We start from the raw sequence: 18929 nt of genomic DNA, 5'->3' as shown, positions 1-18929 counted from the left end.
ATCTAGGATGCTAATGCACAGCTCAATGCTAGCGTTAGTGGGTGGGAGCCAGATTGTTGTGAATGGAAGGGCTCCTTCCACTCCTGGAAGGCACTGAGGTCCAGCAAAAGCTTCCCACTGGTGGAAGAGGGAAAGGGAGGCTTTTTAAAATGACTCCTTCATCCTCCATGCAGCCACTCGTGTCAGATGTTATCTCAAACCTCCAAATCTTGAAGCGGGAAGACCTGGTGAAGTCTGCCTCTCAATCCTCTTCACCCAATGCTAGCTGAACTTCATTGAACATGATTTTGGATGCAACTCAGTTCAAAAGTGTATATCAGCCCCTGATTCTCTATCAAAAGTCAACCAATGTAAGGGGTCTTCTCCAATAAAAAATAAATTTTCAAACAAAGCTTTAAATGCTTAAGTCATATTATTTTACACATTTGGCTACTGGGGGGAAATTGGTATAGTTATACAATACATAAAATTAACAGGGAATATGTTTTGTGCATCAATACAAGTTAAATAAACACGTTGCTGGCCACATGCCTGCCAGGTACATCATGCTTTCACTGCAGCTTACAAAATTATTTTAGATTATATATCTAATGAAGAAGTACTTAAGGTAAACTTAAAAGCAATACAAAGAATTTCTAAATTTTCACTCTAGTATGATCACTTTTTCTTTGTCTATTCTACTTGTCCCTGAACTCCTGGCAGGCTGGAAGTGAGTGGGTGAAAAGTTTGCCTATCACCTCCTTCACTCCAAATAATTAGCAACATTGCTTCACATCAGTGACCAAATATGTTTTCATACTGTTGTGAACTTGTCAACCAAAGCTGTCAACCTCGTGGTTAGGCCCAAGTACTACTTTAAAATATTAGCTTTGCTAGAATACTTTAGTATTCAGCATTTTACATTATTCAGCTTTCTCTACCAAAGCTGCTAAAGTAGAAAATGGTTTGTTTCAACAGTACATATACTGCAAGCAATGTAATTATTAGTTATAAATATAGCACTGAACAACAACATATGAAATATACCTTGCAAGGTTCTTCAAGTGTACTTTCATTAATCTCTTAACTGTCAAGCTAACCTCAGTACATATCTGATGAAAAGTAAAGGGCAAGGACAGATTTCCACAGAAAGGACTAAAAAAAAATGCAAGCACAAATGCAAAAACCTTTAAATCGTGCCACCTTGATTTCCATTGCACAGCAGCTAGTTTAATCATTTCTGGCCTAATCTTCACAAGCTGACAACATATCTTTAGGTGAAAGAGTGTACTGCGTGAGGAGTAACAGAAACCTAGGTTCAAAAGCTCGGACAGCAGTTAAAAGACTGACATGATAGAAATGCCTCAAACTTCAACTTCAAACTTTGACTCATCAGGTGAACTTAAGCAAATCTCTTTTCTTAGTCACTACATCTATAGTATAGGAGATTGCATTACTGATCCGCCATACACAGTTGTAAGGTATGCTAAAATAAAGTATAGGAAATTCAATACAAGAGGCGACAAACGGCTGATAAGAATATTTTTGGACGGTGAGCTGACGACAAGGCAACCCTCACCCAAGTTCTGCAAACTTCCGAAAAGCAGCCCAGGTGCAAAGCGGTGCTGCCCTTGCAAACCCCCCCCCCCCCGCTGTCGAAACCCGAGAGGCAGAACCCCGCCGGGCATGCGGGAGGCGGCGGCGCGGAGGGCGCGGCATTCCCACCCTCCTCGGGGAAGACCAGCCTGTCTCTCGGCCCTTCCCCGACACCCGGGCGCCTTCAGGGAGCACAGCGGTGATGAAGAGGGACCCGCTCGGGAGGCCTGCGGGGAAAGGCTGCGGCCCAGGAGGCCGCCTCAGGCAGGGGAGCCGCCAAGAGGGGCGAGAAGTCGCTGGGGGGCTGCCCTCCTCCCCCCCCCGCCGCCCCACTCACCAGCCGGCCTCCGGGAGCGCCGAGGCGCCTCTGTCGGCCATGGCGCCTCTTCCTCCTCCTCCTCTCCGCCCCCCGCGGAGAAAGGGCCACGCGGGGAGGCCTCGGCCCCGCCCGCCTCAGGCCCCGCCGCGCAGGCGCAGAGGCACCCGAGGGGAAGCGCACGAAGCCGGGGGAGGGAAAAGGAAGAACGGCAGGCCCCCTCCCCCCTCCGCCCGCCCCTCCCGGAGCGCCGCTTCGCCCACTCTCACGCTGCCGGAAGTCGGGGAGTCTCCGGCGCCCCCAGATCCGCGCTTCCGCTTCCGCAGCTGCTTCCGCTTCCGGGTCGGGAGGCGGGCCTTTCCGGCCAGCGGGCCGGGTCTTCCCCGAGCGCGCCCTTCGGGACCGAGGCTCCGGTGTCGGGGAGGCGCTTGGGGGGCGGGGGGCGGGCAGAGCCAGGCAGCGCAGCCCGGGATTCTGCGGGAGGGAAAGGGCTCGGCCTCCGAAAGGGGCCCGCCGGACACTCCGTTAGCCTTTGGCTGAAGGGGGGGCGTGTTATTCTTTATTTTGTTTTCAGGTAATGTATTTTTCTGGTCTTATACTGTAAGCTGCCCGTGATCCTCGGGGGAAGGGCAGTATAGAAATGATAATACTACTACTAATAATAATAATATAACTCCATGAATAAATTTAGTCCTGCACTGTGTACCCCACCGTTCTTAAAAAGAGAGGAAAAAGTGGCTTGTGGTCCTGCAGTGTGAATGTGCTGATAGCATAACAAGGTCAAAAGATGCGGCTGAACTTGGGTGCAGAACCCCCTTCCTCCAGGTTGCTTGACTCGCTCCCTCTCAGACTCCTTGGTCCGCTTTTTCCACCACTGCACCAAGAAAGTGGCAGGACTCAGCCATAAAGGTTTGGGAGGCAATAAGACCACAGTCCGTGACTGCTGGGAGGAAAGGATTCAGTGGGGATGGAGGGGATCTTTGGCTTTTTTGTTTGATTTTAATAGTTTCAAAAAATGATATTCGACGGATGGCTAAAGAAACAATTTAGAAACAGTTATAATCAAAGCATGTATTCGTACCATCCATCATCCACACAGCAAAGGCCTTATTTTTCAGGAGCTAAGTTCTAGTTAAGTAAATAGCGTCTAAAGGAGCTGAATCCTAGAGTGCTAACCCTGGAGAATCTACTCTAGCAAAGCAGTCTTGAGGGACCACAGTAAATGGCAACCAAAACCTAGATTATCAGTGCAATTCCAACCATATCTACTCAAAACTAAATCCTGTTGAATTCAGTGGCGCTTGCAAAATGTAAGGTTTTGAACAAAGCCTAAGGGAACATAGTCCTATGCAGAAGAAGCTGGCCAGAGTAAATTAAGCCAGCATAATGTTACAGTAGTAGCAGGGCTGTTGCTGCTGCTCTGCCTAACCCTGGCACAGTGAATATTTCATTTAATTCATTGTATCCCACCTTTCCCCCAGGGAGCTCATAGTGACTTGCATGTTTTCCATTGCTCCCCATTTTATCCTCACAACAACAACCCTGCAAGATAGGTTAGGCTGAGAGGCAGGGACTGGCCCAAGGTCACCCAGGGAGCTTCATGGCTGAGTGGGGATTAGAACCTTGGCTTCCCAGGTCCTAGTCCAACAATATTAACCACGACACCACACTGGAATACAAGCTGCCATCGCCATTGTGCGCACAGCCCAGGAGGGGAAAACACATACAATTAAATTGGCAGAGGCATTACAGTAGTGCCCAAAAATCAGTGACTGCTGGTGATGATATCCACATTGCCACTCATACATGAAGGGATATGTCACCAGCACATACCTTTGCACGCAATATGCAATGCAAGACCTCTGTGCTGCCAATCTGTCAGTCTCAGTTGCACAGCCAGCAACAAATGCACTGCTGCAAATCTCAATGCACCCCTGCAGGCGGGGGTACAAACCCCCTTACACTTCTCAAAAGCATATTTATTTATGTTTAATTATTTTATTATATCAATTTTTTTGAAAAAATATATCTCCCATTAAAGTCAGTGGGAGAAAAAAAATTCATGTACCAGGTTTGGAACAGGAGAAAATTTGCACCATCAATAAGGCCTCCAGCCTGTGGGCCTAATCAGGCTTCCCCATTTGGCCCACGAGGCCATTACAGTGAAACCACACCCACTGCAACTTACTGGGTCAATTATATGAGAGTTTCCCACTAATTTGCCAAATTCTCTACTATTGAACCAATGATTTTGTGTGTCTTTCCCACCCAATCAGCCTGACCCTACATGGTTCTGGTATCTCAGTACCCAGCAAGCGTCGCCTATGCAAGTTTAGAGTATATGAAGAGGGATTTTGAAATCAGTGGGCTTTATTTCCATGAAAGTGCATTTTGAGTCAGAACTCCAGCACAAGAACGTTCATTGTCAAGTATCATTTAACAGTTCGTTCATAAATAGCAGTTCATTCATGAATGGAACATTAAGTACCACTGATGGCATTGCTGTAGATCATTTATGCACACCATCTATATAAACTGTTAGTAGCCTGAAACTATCACCTGCATGAGATAATTGATTAATGTATTTAATAATAGGAAATTAGATTGTATCACATAACTGACAGATCTTTTAATTGATTACTTGCCCTTTTAACTGATTATTTTTAAAAAATTTAATCATGTACCAAACTTAAATATGTGTCTTTTTGAGACATTGAAAGAAGCATAAAGCAATGTAATTTCCAAAAGCTACCACTCATTGCAGTAACAAACTAGAAGCAACATAGCTTCAGAAACCAATGCACCTTAAATGGTGTTAAAAACAACAGATGCTGCAGCATTACTGGAGATAAGCAGGTACAGGTTGCTTCAACATTACAGGCCTTTAGTGCTGAGGCCTTGCTCTTCATAATGAGCTGAACTGGAATTAAAACAGAGCACTTAATATAATGCTATATAACCCAACATAGCCCTTTTCCCATGGCCAAGATCTTTCTATAATGTCACAACAAAGTCCAATTCAACAAAGGTCCTCTCCAATGTTAATTAAAAGTCTTTTTTAAGTAATAATTTTTATTAAATCTGCAGTTTTACCTCTTAAAGTCAACATTTTACATACTGTTAGATATCCCATTACTTCCCTCTTTCCTTGGTTCATTTTATTTATCTTTCATTCCTGCATATTTTGCTGTAACCATTTCAGTCAGTTCACTTTTACATCACTCAAACAATAATTACACAGTTGACTTTATCTTAATGCTACCAGCATTTTCAGTTGTGTACAGTTATTTTCCATATACCGTATTTTTTGCACCATAACACTCACTTTTTTCCTCCTAGAAAGTAAGGGGAAATGTCTGTGCGTGTTATGGAGCGAATGCCTGCGGGTGGCGGGGGGGGGGGATCTGCAGTCGTGAGCAGAGGATCCATGGTCCCCCTTCCCTCCTCCATGGTTACAAAGCATGGATCCACATGGATCCTCAGGATTTTTGCTTTGGGCTACTCCAAACTCACTGTCAGATCACATGTCTGTGGCCACAGCATGAACCACAAAAATCATATATCCACTATTTCGTTTAGAATATTTTTTTTCTTGTTTTCCTCCTCTAAAAACTACGTGCGTGTTATGGTCTGGTGCGTGTTATAGAGCGAAAAATACGGTACTCAATAGATGTTTTCCACTTTTCTTTGAATATATGTTCTCCTTGCTCTCTTATCCTACATGTTAAACCTGCAAGCTCTGCATATTCTACCATCTTATGTTGCCCGTCCTCTTCACTTGGGACCTCCCTCACTTTCCATTTTTGGTCTAACAATTGTTGCATACATAAATAAATTTTGTTGAAACTTAGGGACTTGCGTTTGAATTATTCCAAACAAAAATGACTCCAGTTTTTGGGGAAAGTTATTTTAAACATTTTTTTAACTCATTATAAATCATTTCCCAATATTACTTTCCCTTTTTACATGTCCACTACATATGAAAAAATGTTCCCTTCATTTCTTTACGTTTCTAAATAAAACATTCTACCTGAGTAGAGAAAACGTTTCAGATCTACAATGGTGGTATACATAATATTTGTGCTTTTCTTGCAATATTTATTATTAGTTAGATGTGCCAAGATGAACATGCTACCTAAAACCTTGGCTCTAAAACTTGCTTGCTCATCTGGGGTAATATTACTTTTGCGGACCCAAACTTCTATTTTAAGAAGCAAATATTTAGCCTACAGTTAAGCAATGACATTTGTAAAATAATGAGTTTGTAATTTCTAGGTAGTGCTCTATGGCCCTTCTTGTAAAAATATATAATAATAAAAGCAGTAACTCTCCACCACACACAAAAAGAAAAAGCTGATAGCATCAAAATGTTTAAGAATCAAAGGAACCCACCATTCAATGTTTTTGTGTGATTCTAAAAAAAAAAAAAAATTGCAGGAAATACTCAAATAATTCATTTTTGGTCAGATAACCAATGAAGTCTTTTACCTTCATGTCAATTGCAAGATGTCATTTAAATTTCATGCAGTCAGTATGAACTACAGAGGTCTGAACTACTTTATTGAATGTGTGATAAAATATTACTCCTGGAACTATTTTGGAGATGTATAATCTATAATCAACTCGCATAATACAGCTGCATCCAAATAAGGAAGCAATTATTTCAACAGGTGAGGAGTTGTCCTTTTTTGCATTTTCCAGGTCTATAGAATTCCCTTTGAAATGCAAGAATGAAATGATGAGAATTGTGCATGGCATTCAAAGTGCGGCTGCACCATATATTTGTATTAAGATAATCATGTTGACAACTTTCCTAATGATCCTTCACACAGTATGCTTTTTTCACAGCTGCTATTCACTGGGTCGATGTTTCATTGAGCTCCATCATAACTCCTAGATTTGTTTGCTTGGATATTACATCTTTTCAAATCTGCATCCATAATTTTTAGACAGGTTAAAATATAAAACTAAAGATTGTAATAAATGTTCATAGATAACATATCAAACAAGTACTAAACCATCAAATAAAAATAACGCTGTTTCAACTGGCACTGCTTAGAATTTGAGACTTTATGTGTAATCAAAACCCAAAACAAACAAATCATAGCAAGCAAATGTGGAGACAGCTTGTGGGCCACAAGCAGGCTTCCAGTGAAACATTTGCTCCCTGCTGGTTGCTTGGAAAGAATCCTGGATCATGTAGACCTTGGTCTGATTCAGCAAAACACTTTTGAGGTTAAGGTGGCAAGGTGCAACTGGAATCAGTACAGTCCCTTAGCTTCCATCCCGAATCTGCATTGTATTGCAGAGTTTATACCATTTTAATTAATAGTACCTTTACTGCTGAAAGTATGGAGAAAAGTCACACATCAATCCTGTTATTAGCCATCATAGGTGCTTAGATTGGGCAGGCTTGATCATGACCTTCTGCACTCTAATTGTATCACTGCAACTATTTCCCTTGTTTTGAATGACACTGGAGAAGTGTGATGGGCTGGACTTAGCAAACCTGGATTCAACTGGTCACCCAGACATGAAGCTCATTAGGGGTTTTTGGCAGATCAATAATTTGCCCAAACCCAGAGGTGTTGCAAGGATGAAATAGGATAGCCTCACATCAATTGCCCTGAGCTTGCAGGTGGTGCAGGGTATAGATGTGAAAAGTAATATTTTATCTGTTTTTGGCATTTATATGTCGTTGCATAAATATCTCCTAATCAACTGTCATCTGAGAAGTTCACAACTTAAAAAAACAAAAATCTTACTACATACAAAGCTAAATCAATCACAGCAGCATAAAATCCAGCCAAGGGTGAAAAACAGTTCAAAGCCTAAACAGCAATAGAACCATAGTTGTTTAACAGCATTGGAAAGTATAGCAGGTCTTCACCGGGTTTCAAAAAGTTCATAATGTAGGTTCTGGGCGAGCTTCTCTGGGGAGAGTGTTCCATAAAATGGGTGTCAGAGCTACAAAGACAAATACTATAAGAACAGTCCACCTAAACCACAAAGCATTGTTAGCACTCCATCTCTTTTTTAATCAGTTTTATTTATTTATTTTTTAAAAAAACTTTCTTAGATTTATTGGCTACCACCCCATCCTCAGCACTGCCACTGCTTCTCACTGGCACCGAGAAGAAGAAAGTTGGCCCTGGGCAATGGGAAGACCTGCAGGGCCAGCCCAGTGCCCTTGAATAGAGGAATTTGAGTCTCATGAATGCACAGTCATCCACTTGCCCAGCCGCTTCCCTTCCTCCAGGCCCCTGGTCTCTCCCGTCCTCATTACTCTCCCTATAAGAGCTGAAGCACTGCAGTGTTTCACTTCTCCCTGCACAGGGAAGCTGCTGTTCCCTCTCTGCTCAGCTGAATTGCTCCTCAAAGCGGCAGCAGGCATGCCCTTCTAGTCATTCTTTCTGCTTGGAGCTTAAATGGTGGCTCACGGCAAGGTGGCTGACGCTCCCGAATGCCTCTTCTTTTTAGGCCTGCTTGGAAGGAAGCCTTTTGATCTGCAGTCCAGAAGCTTTGTATCACAGTGTGGTACGTTGGCTTGACAGCCATGGACAGAAAGTCTTTACAGAGGGTGGTGAACACAGCACATGATATCATGGGCTGTCCCCTGAGCCCGCTAGATGACATCGCAAGAGATTGTTGCCTTAGGAGAGCGAGGAAAGTTCTCAGGGACGATTCACACCCCGGCCAGCACCTCTTTAATCTTCTACCCTCGGGCAGGAGACAGAAATATAATCTGTCGTACCAACAGGCTAAAAAACAATTTCTACCCGTGGGCTGTTAGGCTGCTGAATGGAAAATAATATAGTGCAACTGACTTTCGGGGTTGGTGTGTTGTGTGACAAGCACACAGAATGCAATGAGATTGACTGTTTTGGAGCGGGAGGGAGGCTCAGTTAATTTCATTGTACACAGGTTGTACATTGACAATAAAAGTAATATTATTTGCACTTTGTCAGTAGAAAACATTAAGCAAGTGAACAGGCAGTACAGCAAGCTTAGTTCTTATAGAAGATGTTAATTTGCATTACTGCTGCTTAGAGGGAGCAGGGAGACACATCAACATCCAACTAAGGTAAAGGTAAAGGGACCCCTGACCATTAGGTCCAGTCGTGGATGACTCTGGGGTTGCGGCGCTCATCTCGCTTTATTGGCCGAGGGAGCCAGCGTACAGCTTCCGGGTCATGTGGCCAGCATGACTAAGCCACTTCTGGCGAACCAGAGCAGCGCACGGAAACGACGTTTACCATCCTGCCGGAGCGGTACCTATTTATCTACTTGCACTTTCACATGCTTTTGAACTGCTAGGTTGGCAGGAGCTGGGACCGAGCAACGGGAGCTCACCCCGTTGTGGGGATTCGAACTGCCAACCTTCTGATCGGCCAGTCCTAGGATCTGTGGTTTAACCCACAGTGCCACCCACATCCCTTAACATCCAACTACCGGTAATTAATTTAAACCACTTGCTGAAACTACTCTGTTGCTGACTCTTTGTGCTAGCTTCTGTGGATGATTTTTCCGCTCTAAAGTGAGCAGCTTTACCCTCAAAGCAGAGATTCTTTTGGTATTGGTTTCTTGCTTTGCTCTTCATTTCCCCTCATAATCTTTTTGGAGGTTGGAGGAATAAAGGTTTGCCCACTCTGTTTGAAACAGGCTCTCTTGGTAGGCTGTCCTACCCTGCTACCCCGAGGAGATACAGTCTAAGAGTTAATAACTGGGTCTTCTGTATTGTAATCAGAGCAGATCCTTTAAAAAATCCACCATTTATTGATGCTACTGCATCAAATTTGTGTGAGATATAATTACTGGTTATGTGTTGTTTGCCATTTTTGAACCCCAACCTGTACTTCCCAGCCCCACCATCAAAATAAAAAAAGAAGAAAAAGCAGCCTTTCTAGAAACTTCACAAGTCCATTTCAAAGTGTTTTCCCTATTCATCAATTTTGGCAGTGAGGATTTGGCACATGCCAATACATACCCTATGAAACTGCATTTTGTTCAGTCAAGCCACCTGGCCCCACACTGTCTAGTCTCTGAATTATGGCTACTCCTCAGTTCCGCTTTTAAACTTGTTCACAATCTGAAGTTAGGGGTGAGCAGTGAAGTGGCCAAGCTTGCTGATTATGACACCAGATTGCTCAGGGCAGTTAAAACTAAAAAAGAACATGATGAACTCTCAGGGATCTCTCCAAACTGGGTGAATGAGCATTAAAATGGGAAATCTGCACTAATGGGCTCTGAACTGGTGATGAGTGACCAGGAACAAACGTTTGGGGCTGTAGTGGATAGCACAATTAAGATGGCAGATGTGAAAAGGGATAATTCTGTGTTAGCAATAATGAGAAAAAGGGCTGAAAATAAAGCTTACACAAGGCTATGTTTCACCAACACTTGAAATACTGCATACAGTTCTGGTGGCCACAACTCTTCAAGGATATTGTATTGCTGGCAGATATCTAGAAAGGGGCGTAAAAACCTAACTCTGTCATCCTTACTCTTTAATCTCACGTTCCCAGAAGGCCTGGGTGGCAGAGGCCAAGACATGCCATATGAAGCTGCCTTTTGCTGAGTTAAACCGACCTTTAATAATAACCAAGTCCCTGAAAGGGAGCCAGCAGGCTTGGTAGGTTGGAATTGGCTCCACTTGATGTTTGAATTCCTCTGATTCCATCCAGAACAAACAGTGTCTTAAAACTGATTTGCTTTGTTGTGATGCTCATTACTATACAGTCCTTGTTTACTTTTCATATTTGCGCACATTACAAAAGCATGCATTACAACCAGTTACAGGAAAACTCAGTAGCACATTGCTGTGATTCACAGCTGCAATATTGTTTTATTTTCAGTTTTATTGCTTATATTGTTTGTGTGTACATATGTATATTTCATTCTTACAAGGCAGTAATTTAAACATAAAACTGTGTTTTATTTATGTATTTACTCAAAACTCTGGAAAAATTAAAGTTAAAAAGTAAAATAAAGTAAAAAAGGGGCAGGTGAAAGCGAGAGTGAAGTTGTAAATCTTGCTTTATGTTTGGGTTGTATTCAGCTTAATTTGCCAGGAAGCTGCACCCTGCATTTGTTAAATGTTTGCCTTTACATTTTCTAACAGATGGAACATGGGCATTATCAATGTTTCTACTAAACAGCAAATGGCACTGCAACGTAAACACAATATTGCAAGAGGTTGGTCTTACATTAGCATCTTTACAATCTGGCGGATAGTTTGCACATTTAAAGGCATCTTATTTTTAGACCAACTGCTCCTGCATTTCCACATATTGATAGGGGGCATTACTGACGCTTCTGTACCAGAACTTGCTTTTCAAACCATGCCTAATGTCTATTCCAAACTGAAACAGGAGACCCATTCTTTTCTTTAAAAAATAAAATAAAATTTATTTTATTAATAAAATAACTCCAAGATTAAAGAGCATAAAGAAATATTGCTATAGCAGGTTGAAAGCAGCATAGGGTTGGGCATTCTCATTGACCTTATTTATTTATTTATTTAGGTCTGTCTTTGACCATTATTCTCCTATGTCTTTCGTCTCAAGGCATCCACAACTCTGGTATGAAAAAAAATATATACTCAGTAGCAACAAACATTAAATATGCTTTTAAATCAACCTTATTTCTATCCCACTTCCAAACCATCTCCATCTCACATGATTTTCTCTGATACATCTTAGCCCATTTTGCACAGGTTTCAAAAGTTTTACCTTCCAGTACAGAATATTCTGCCTGGGCAACAACAGCAAGGGAGAAGCAATTCCTCTTCTTCCCTTTCAGCTCATAAACTCTAAACTCCAGCTGACCTTTTCTGGTAACCGCCCAGTTATACTATTGCAATGTATTTAATCTGTGGCTTCCTTTGAAGATGGTTCACAAACTACAGCTAGCGCAGAGTGTGGCTGCTAGATTGTTAAGTGAAATTAGAAGGTGTGAACATAGAACGCAGGCTCTGACCCAACTACACCTGCTGCAAATTTGTTTCCTAGCCCAATTCAAAGTACAGTCATACCTGTTGAACGTTTTGGCTCCCGAACGCTGCAAACCCAGAAGTGAGTGTTCTGGTTTGTGAATGTTCTTTGGAACATGAATGTCTGATGTGGGTTCTGCCACTTGCGATTGGCTGCAGGAGCTTCCTGCAGCCAATCAGAAGCCGCGCCTTGGTTTCCGAACGTTTTGGAAGTCTAATGGACTTCTGGAACGAATTCCGTTCGACTTCTGAGATATGACTGTACGGGTTTTGACCTTTAAAGCCCTATACAGATAACTTGCAACTTTTAACTTGTGCACATTCAGCTTTAAGTGTTTGACACACAAAAAAAAAAGTGGAAAGGAGACGGACATCTGGGAAAAAAAACTTTGGCAATTCCACCCACCATTGAACCCAATGTGTTTTGACTAGGCACAATTTTGGCTTTGGAACATAACCCCCCCCATGCGTGATGTCACAAACACTAGACTTTTTGTTATTTATTTATTCATTCATTCCAATGATTTTCAGACCACCTTTCAGCCAAAGGCTTCCATTTCTTCATGTGGGAACCTATTGCAATAATTTACAGTGGTACCTTGGTTTTCGAACAGCTTAGTTCCCAAACAACTCGGAACCTGAATGCTGCAAACCCGGAAGTAGGTGTTCTGGTTTTCAAACTTTGCCCCGGAAGCCAAACGTGCTCCTGAGCTTCTATTTCACTGTTGCACCGCTCAGTTGAGTCCCCCCCCCATCATCGTAATTAAAGCCTCTTTTCCTCCCGCTTCTGCCCTTGTGCTGCTCATTTGAGACTCCCCCGTCGTAATTTAAACCTTCCGTTTCTGATTGCAGTCTTCTGAGGTGATATTTGGTACTTTTGTTTTTGCTTTTTTTGCGTTTTTGTTTGTGTGGCTTTTTCATTTTCATGACTGTGGCTTGTTTTTCATTTTATGATTGACTGATTGTGTAAATGCGGAAATGGATAAAAGCCACTCATCCAAACAATGACTATCATCAGCGCAGGTAAGAAAAATTTTTAATTTTAATTTTTATTATCTACAATACTGTCTTATTTATAGTACAGAACTTTGATTATTGCTTTCATTTTATGGATCAATGGTTTTGTTAGATAGTAAAATTCATGTTAAATTGCTGTTTCAGGCGTTGTTTTTTAAAGTCTTGAATGGATGAATCCATTTTGCATTACTTTCTATGGGAAAGTGAACCTTGGTTTTGGAACACTTTGGTTTTGGAACAGACTTCCGGAACGGATTAAGTTTGAGAACCAAAGTACCGCGGTATCAAATGGAATGACTTTCTGTCAGCCTTGTTAACAAAAGTCAAGAGTACTTGCTGTTGAAGAAACTGAAGAATTTGGGCATTTGAGTGCATTGATAAACTATTAGAAAATATTTAAAGATGAAAGTAGGCATAATTTGCCACAGTTTATGTATGAGAACCCTGGCCAGGATCCAAAGGGTGCTTTAGGCATGCCCAAGTACCTTGTGGCATTTGACCTAAGACATTTTGCAAACTGTTTTCTTTTTCCATTTCCAAAGCAAGCAATGGGAGGATGAAGTGGGGAGAAAGAGAAGAAGAAGAAGAAGAAGAAGAAGAAGAAGAGTTTGGATTTGATATCCTGCTTTATCACTCCCCTAAGGAGTCTCAAAGCAGCTCACATTCTCCTTTCCCTTCCTCCCCCACAACAAACACCCTGTGAGGTGAGTGAGGCTGAGAGACTTCAAAGAAGTGTGACTGGCCCAAGGTCACCCAGCAGCTGCATGTGGAGGAGCGGGGAAGCGAACCCGGTTCCCCAGATTACGAGTCCACCGCTCTTAACCACTACACCACACTGGCTGCTTGCCTGGGGATTGGGTCCAAAGTTCTCTTGCATGTGTGGAATTAGTCATGTAGCTCTTTATTTCCTGGTCACTCATCATCACTCCCTCTAATTCCAGTTTTAGTTCCATTGATTAGGTAACCCTCACAAGAGGTAAATATCAGCAAGCCTGGGGGAATGCCAGTGTTCAAAAGCAACTGCGTGTGCTTCGTGGCCACAGAATGCTAACTGTTGTGGGGAAATGGAATAGAGAAGTTAGAATGGCTGCTTACCCAGTCTCAAGGTGGGCAACTGTTGCGGCCCCATCTTGGCAGGCTCTGCCCACCCCAGGGAGCAATGTTGGCTCAGCGGCTGGCATTTGTGGAAATTCCCTGGCCAGCCGATTGGGTTGGCAGACTTTGCCACCACCTGGTATTTGAATTCTGGCCAATCCGGCCTCGCTGGGTGGGCAGGGCTTGGGAGCAGACCAGATGGGCCCACCCCCAGCCTATAAAAGCCACCTGTGCCCAACCCTGGGGACTGCAGTCAGCCAAAGAACACCCCTCCCTCCCGCCCTATTCAGTAATGCTGTGGATTTTGTATGCCAACTTTTTCTTCCCCCAGGCATTGCGTAATGGTTGCCAAATATGGAGCCAGGGGAAAAATTGCCTGCAAACAGATGGGCCCCCTTTGAAGGTTTTGCCTTCCCCATAGCCATAGTCACAACTTGGGCAGATGAGGCATTGGGTGGAATACTTTTCATCTAACCTCAGGAGAAGGATTGAAGCAGCGCATCACCCACCCGCCCCAAAACAGTGCAATAACATTAGAGGGGTCCAGTTGGAAGTCTCTGTCCAAAAGCCAAGGTGTGCGGCTGATGGGCCACAGAGCTTCCTTCAGTGGCTTGAGAGGGCTCTCAGTGTAGTAATATTTACATGTGTATTAGGATAATAATATCAAACTTACAAAAGAATGTATGGGTTAGGGTATTTTTCATGTATGTTCATATTTCTTTCTCTACACATTTCTGTGCATTTTTCTTTTTCTTTTCTTCTTCTTCTTCGTGTCACTTTATTTCTTTATAATTGAAAACTTTTCAATAAAATATTAATATAAAAAACCACACATGCCAGTGTGAGTTAAGCCAGCATAAAGTTATACATATCCCTGATAGAAGGAAAGCAAGCCTTTTAAAAAGTGCTCTTTGCAGGGTTGCCAGGTCATGTGACCAAGCAGACTGAGTTTCCAATACTGTACAACCTTAATCCCCTCTCTCTAGTCCCTCCGCCACCCGAATGCTCCCACTTTTAGATTTACACTAGCCTTGAATTAGCAAAAAAAAAAACCCTGCATCCTAAACTGCTGATATCCACGGATCTTGCCATAGGTTTACCTCCTAAACACATGTTGTATCTCTACATGCCATCTTGGCACTAAGATGCATAAGATTAATTTTGTTCACTGAACTAAAAACGGGAGGGAGGGAGGGATTATACCATTTGTCAAAATGGAGGGGCAACCTAAGTTTGTATCTGGATTGATATTAGACAGCAGGAAATTATTCTTGCATTAGCCATTTAAAGCACATCTTGAAATCTGAATATGAAGAAGATTTATATCTAAATGCAATACTTTCTCTTGATATTTATGCAGCAGTTTTCCTGGCACAACAGCAATAGCTGTCTGTCGTATAAACTCTGCTATTTTATGAATTGTGTGCTCCAGGAGTTTCATTTTTATCCTTTCTGTACATATTGAGGCATTTATTACCATGTGTACCATATTTATTAAAATGACTACTTGATAGATACCAAATTGCAAAAGTGTGTGATGTAACTATGTTATAGAATCCACAGAATCATAGAATTGTAGACTTGGAAAGGACCCCAAGAGTCCTCTCGTCTAACCCCTGCAATGCAGGAATCTCAATTAGATCATACATGATAGATGGCAATCCAACCTCTGCTTAAAAACCTCCAAGGATTATTCATTTGTTTCTCAAATTTATACCCCTTCCTCTGTGTAGGCATGGCTTCCAAAGACTGATTGAACCAAGTATTTTGGCCAGTCAAACTCATGAGCTGGTGAACTGTTTGCTTGTTTCTTACATTGACGTTCAGAGGTATGTGGCATCTGAAGGAGGTTCAATCTGCCCATAGTGGGCAGATCTACATCATGCATTTAAAGCTCATGACTTCTCCCAAAGAATACTGGGAATGGTAGTTTTCCCCTCTCAGAGCTACAACCTATAGTACCATTAACAAACTACAGTTCAAAGGATTCTTTTGGAGTAGTCATTTGCTTTAAATGCATGTTGGGTGTGCTTTAAGTGTGTGGTGTGGATCTGCCCACAATCCTATCATCCATGAGTTTGTTTGTCTAATCCCCTAGTAAAGCCGTCCAAGGTGGTAGTCATGTGACTCATCACATTTTGCAGAGTTGTGTGAAGAAGTACTTTATTTTTTGTCCTGAATTCTTTGGGTGGCTCAGAGGTCAAATAACATGTTTTGTCATGTTTGTGTTGATTATACGTAATGTAAATAAATTTGAGACTTGTTTTTAGTAAAAAGCAATATGAAAGTCTAATAAATCTAATCAAGTTAGACTATTATGTAAATAACAACATCATGCTAAATAGACAGTTATCTGTTGTGATCCATTAGGACAATACACGTGCATGCAATCACTAGAAGTTAATTTGTTTCCTGCTTGGCAGCTTCCAAACTGAACCACCAAAGTCCATTGAGGGTGGGGTACTAGTTTAATGGAGGAGCAGAAACTTTGTGTGCAAAAGATTCCAGGTGCAATCCTTGTCACCTCTGCATGACTGGTAGAGATCCGTCTGAAATCCTGGAGAACCACCTCCAGTCAGTGTGTAAACAGAGCTGAGCTAGAAGGACCAGTGATCTATAACTCATTAACAGCAACAACAACCCACCCTTCATCCTAACATCCTGGGGTGGCTTACAACAATTTAAAATACAACATTAATAACAATTTAAAATGAGACAGCTTCTTGTGTCCCAGTTCAGGAGATCAGCCAAGAAACAAACCATAGAGGAATAACCTAGATCCTGTCCCAAGTTTGGTTCATGGACCATTTTGAATGGCAGCCAATGCTCTGTCACATAGTACGCGAATCCAGAGTTGGGCAGGCATAACCTTTATTAGACTAACCAAAATGTCTCACAACAGTGGGAAAGCTTTCAAGTTCAGGAGAATTCAGACACTTGTTCCCTATCATAATAAAGACGTTTACCAACATGTCTGCCTTTGCTTTCAGCATCTCATGAAGTAGCCAACTGTGTACCCTCTGCCTCATGCCTCAGGCCCACTTACTCACCCACATAAAAACACACCCAAAGAGATAGTGCTCTGTGCAATCGCCTGTGAATCTTGAAAGGCAGCGTCTCTTTTTGGAACTCTAAGCCAACTGCCTGAGCCCAGTAGCTTAGTCCTTCTGTTCCAGTCAGGAAAGTCATCTTGACAGGAGATTCAACACTAAGCTATGGAGAGAGTGGGGAAGCCGGGGGGGGGGGGTCTCCATGTAACAGAAACAACTGGTTGCTAATTCATGGCAGACACTGGCCTGTCACAAGTGTTTCTCCATGCTGACTAGTAGTTTTGCAAAGAAACTTATAGTTGTAAAGTTCAGAGAGAAAGTTCTGCTCCCAAAGAGTCCAGTTTGGGCAGCCACCCCATAACTACTTAACTTGAGAGTAAGCCCATTAAACTCAGTGGAACTTTATTCTGAGCAGCCATGTATGGAACAGCAGTGTAAAATTGGCTATTATTAAATGGAAGCAATTTATCTCTTTTGTCTTATTATGCAAATAACCTTCCAAAATCGAGCTTAACATGCAATTTTTATCCAAGAATATTTTTGTGTGAAGCTATTCTGAAAAGATTTGTATCTTTATAATTAGGAAGGGCAAATATATTAAGAAGGATAAAAGGATAATTTTCTAATCTCCTGTTATGCAAATTAGTTTATAATTTTTATCATTTACTTCAGAACTGGAAGAACAATGGAGCTTTTGTTCACATGCAAGGGAGTCTCCGTTGTCTGCTTGACATGGTGCAACTGAAAATTATCTCAAGGCAAGTATTATTAATGGCATGAAGAGACTGTAAATACATATCAATTAGCTACATGCACACATATTAAACTAGTAAAAGAAAAGTTCATATTTTACACACTAACTTTAGCTCTTAACCTCTTAGCCCTTCAGTTTCCAAGAATGCAATTTCTACCCTTCTGTGTTCCATATTACAGAACTCTGTACTTATCTTAAAAGGTAAAGGTACCCCTGACCGTTAGGTCCAGTCGCGGACCACTCTGGGGTTGTGTGCTTATCTCGCTCTATAGGCTGAGGGAGCCGGCGTTTGTCTGCAGACAGCTTCCGGGTCATGTGGCCAGCATGACTAAGCCGCTTCTGGCGAACCAGAGCAGAGCTCGGAAACGCCGTTTACTTATCTTAGATGAAGCTTATTTCATTAGGGGTTTTCCCCTCAACATGTATTTCAAAATGTTAAGAATAAACCTCAACAATAATTGATATAGCATGTTCTACATGTATTGAGTATTGAAGTAAAGTATTAGAAATCAAAAGAACAATATTGTTGGTACGATCACAAAACATCCCCAGAGTGGATTATTATTATTATTTTCTTGTTTTCTCAAAATTAGCCAATACGAAGGAGGAGTTAAGCAAGAAAGGAACATAAAGGAGGTTTTCCCCTGCCGGATATACTATGAGGCATCCTGTCTGTTGGTTGAAGGAATGGATGACATCAGAGAATTCACATATTCTAGACTTAGAAGGTCATTACTATTTTTGGTTGGCACGCTTATTTATGGTATGAAAATGTGAAAGTTCATAAAGGATTTACAAATCATAATTGGGGGGGAATGTACAATGTATGGGATAAATACAAGAATTTATTAGAGGTAAAAACACCACTTTAGCTCTCACCATTGGAACTATAGCAGTAAAGGAAAAGAATATGATAGAAGGGTGGACAACTTACAGAAATTTATTAAAACAAGAGGGAGGAGAGTATAAATTAAAAGAATTTAAGGAATTATCAGGGAAATTAACAACATGGATACAATATCATCATTTGAATGAAGTATTTAAGAAAGATAGGATATGAGGGTTTGGGGAACAAATATCGCAACTGGAGAGAGACCTGTTGGAATGCAATGTAAAAGTGCTGTCTAAAAT

At 41.9% G+C, this 18929-nt stretch overlaps 1 protein-coding gene and 1 long non-coding RNA gene across 4 annotated transcripts in view; one reads left to right on the top strand and one right to left on the bottom strand.

Moving 5' to 3' along the window:
* Positions 1-2213, bottom strand: part of TDRD3 (tudor domain containing 3) — a 63688-nt gene extending 61475 nt beyond the window's left edge. Inside the window, exons 1-2 of one of the 3 annotated variants that reach the window (XM_083610637.1) lie at positions 1913-2153; positions 1027-1134 (exon numbers count right to left, since the gene is read on the bottom strand). In XM_083610637.1, coding sequence (XP_083466763.1) covers positions 1027-1134; positions 1913-1953 — 149 coding nt within the window. In that variant the 5' untranslated portion in view covers positions 1954-2153. Of the gene's footprint in view, positions 1-1026; positions 1135-1912 lie in introns of all 3 variants that reach the window. The other 2 variants (XM_083610638.1, XM_083610639.1) reach the window with 2 other exon arrangements.
* A 122-nt stretch (positions 2214-2335) lies between these two features.
* On the top strand, positions 2336-18520 carry LOC310761291. Its single transcript, XR_014547338.1, has 5 exons — positions 2336-2465; positions 7971-11086; positions 11416-12905; positions 17717-17802; positions 18392-18520. It is a non-coding gene; the product is annotated as an uncharacterized lncRNA (long non-coding RNA).
* The last annotated feature ends 409 nt before the right edge of the window (positions 18521-18929 follow it).

Source organism: Podarcis filfolensis (genome assembly GCF_964270895.1).
Source record: "Podarcis filfolensis genome assembly, chromosome: 4".
Lineage (NCBI taxonomy): Eukaryota > Metazoa > Chordata > Lepidosauria > Squamata > Lacertidae > Podarcis > Podarcis filfolensis.
Note: the sequence above shows the minus strand (reverse complement) of the source record. Positions and strands in the feature narration are given on the sequence as shown.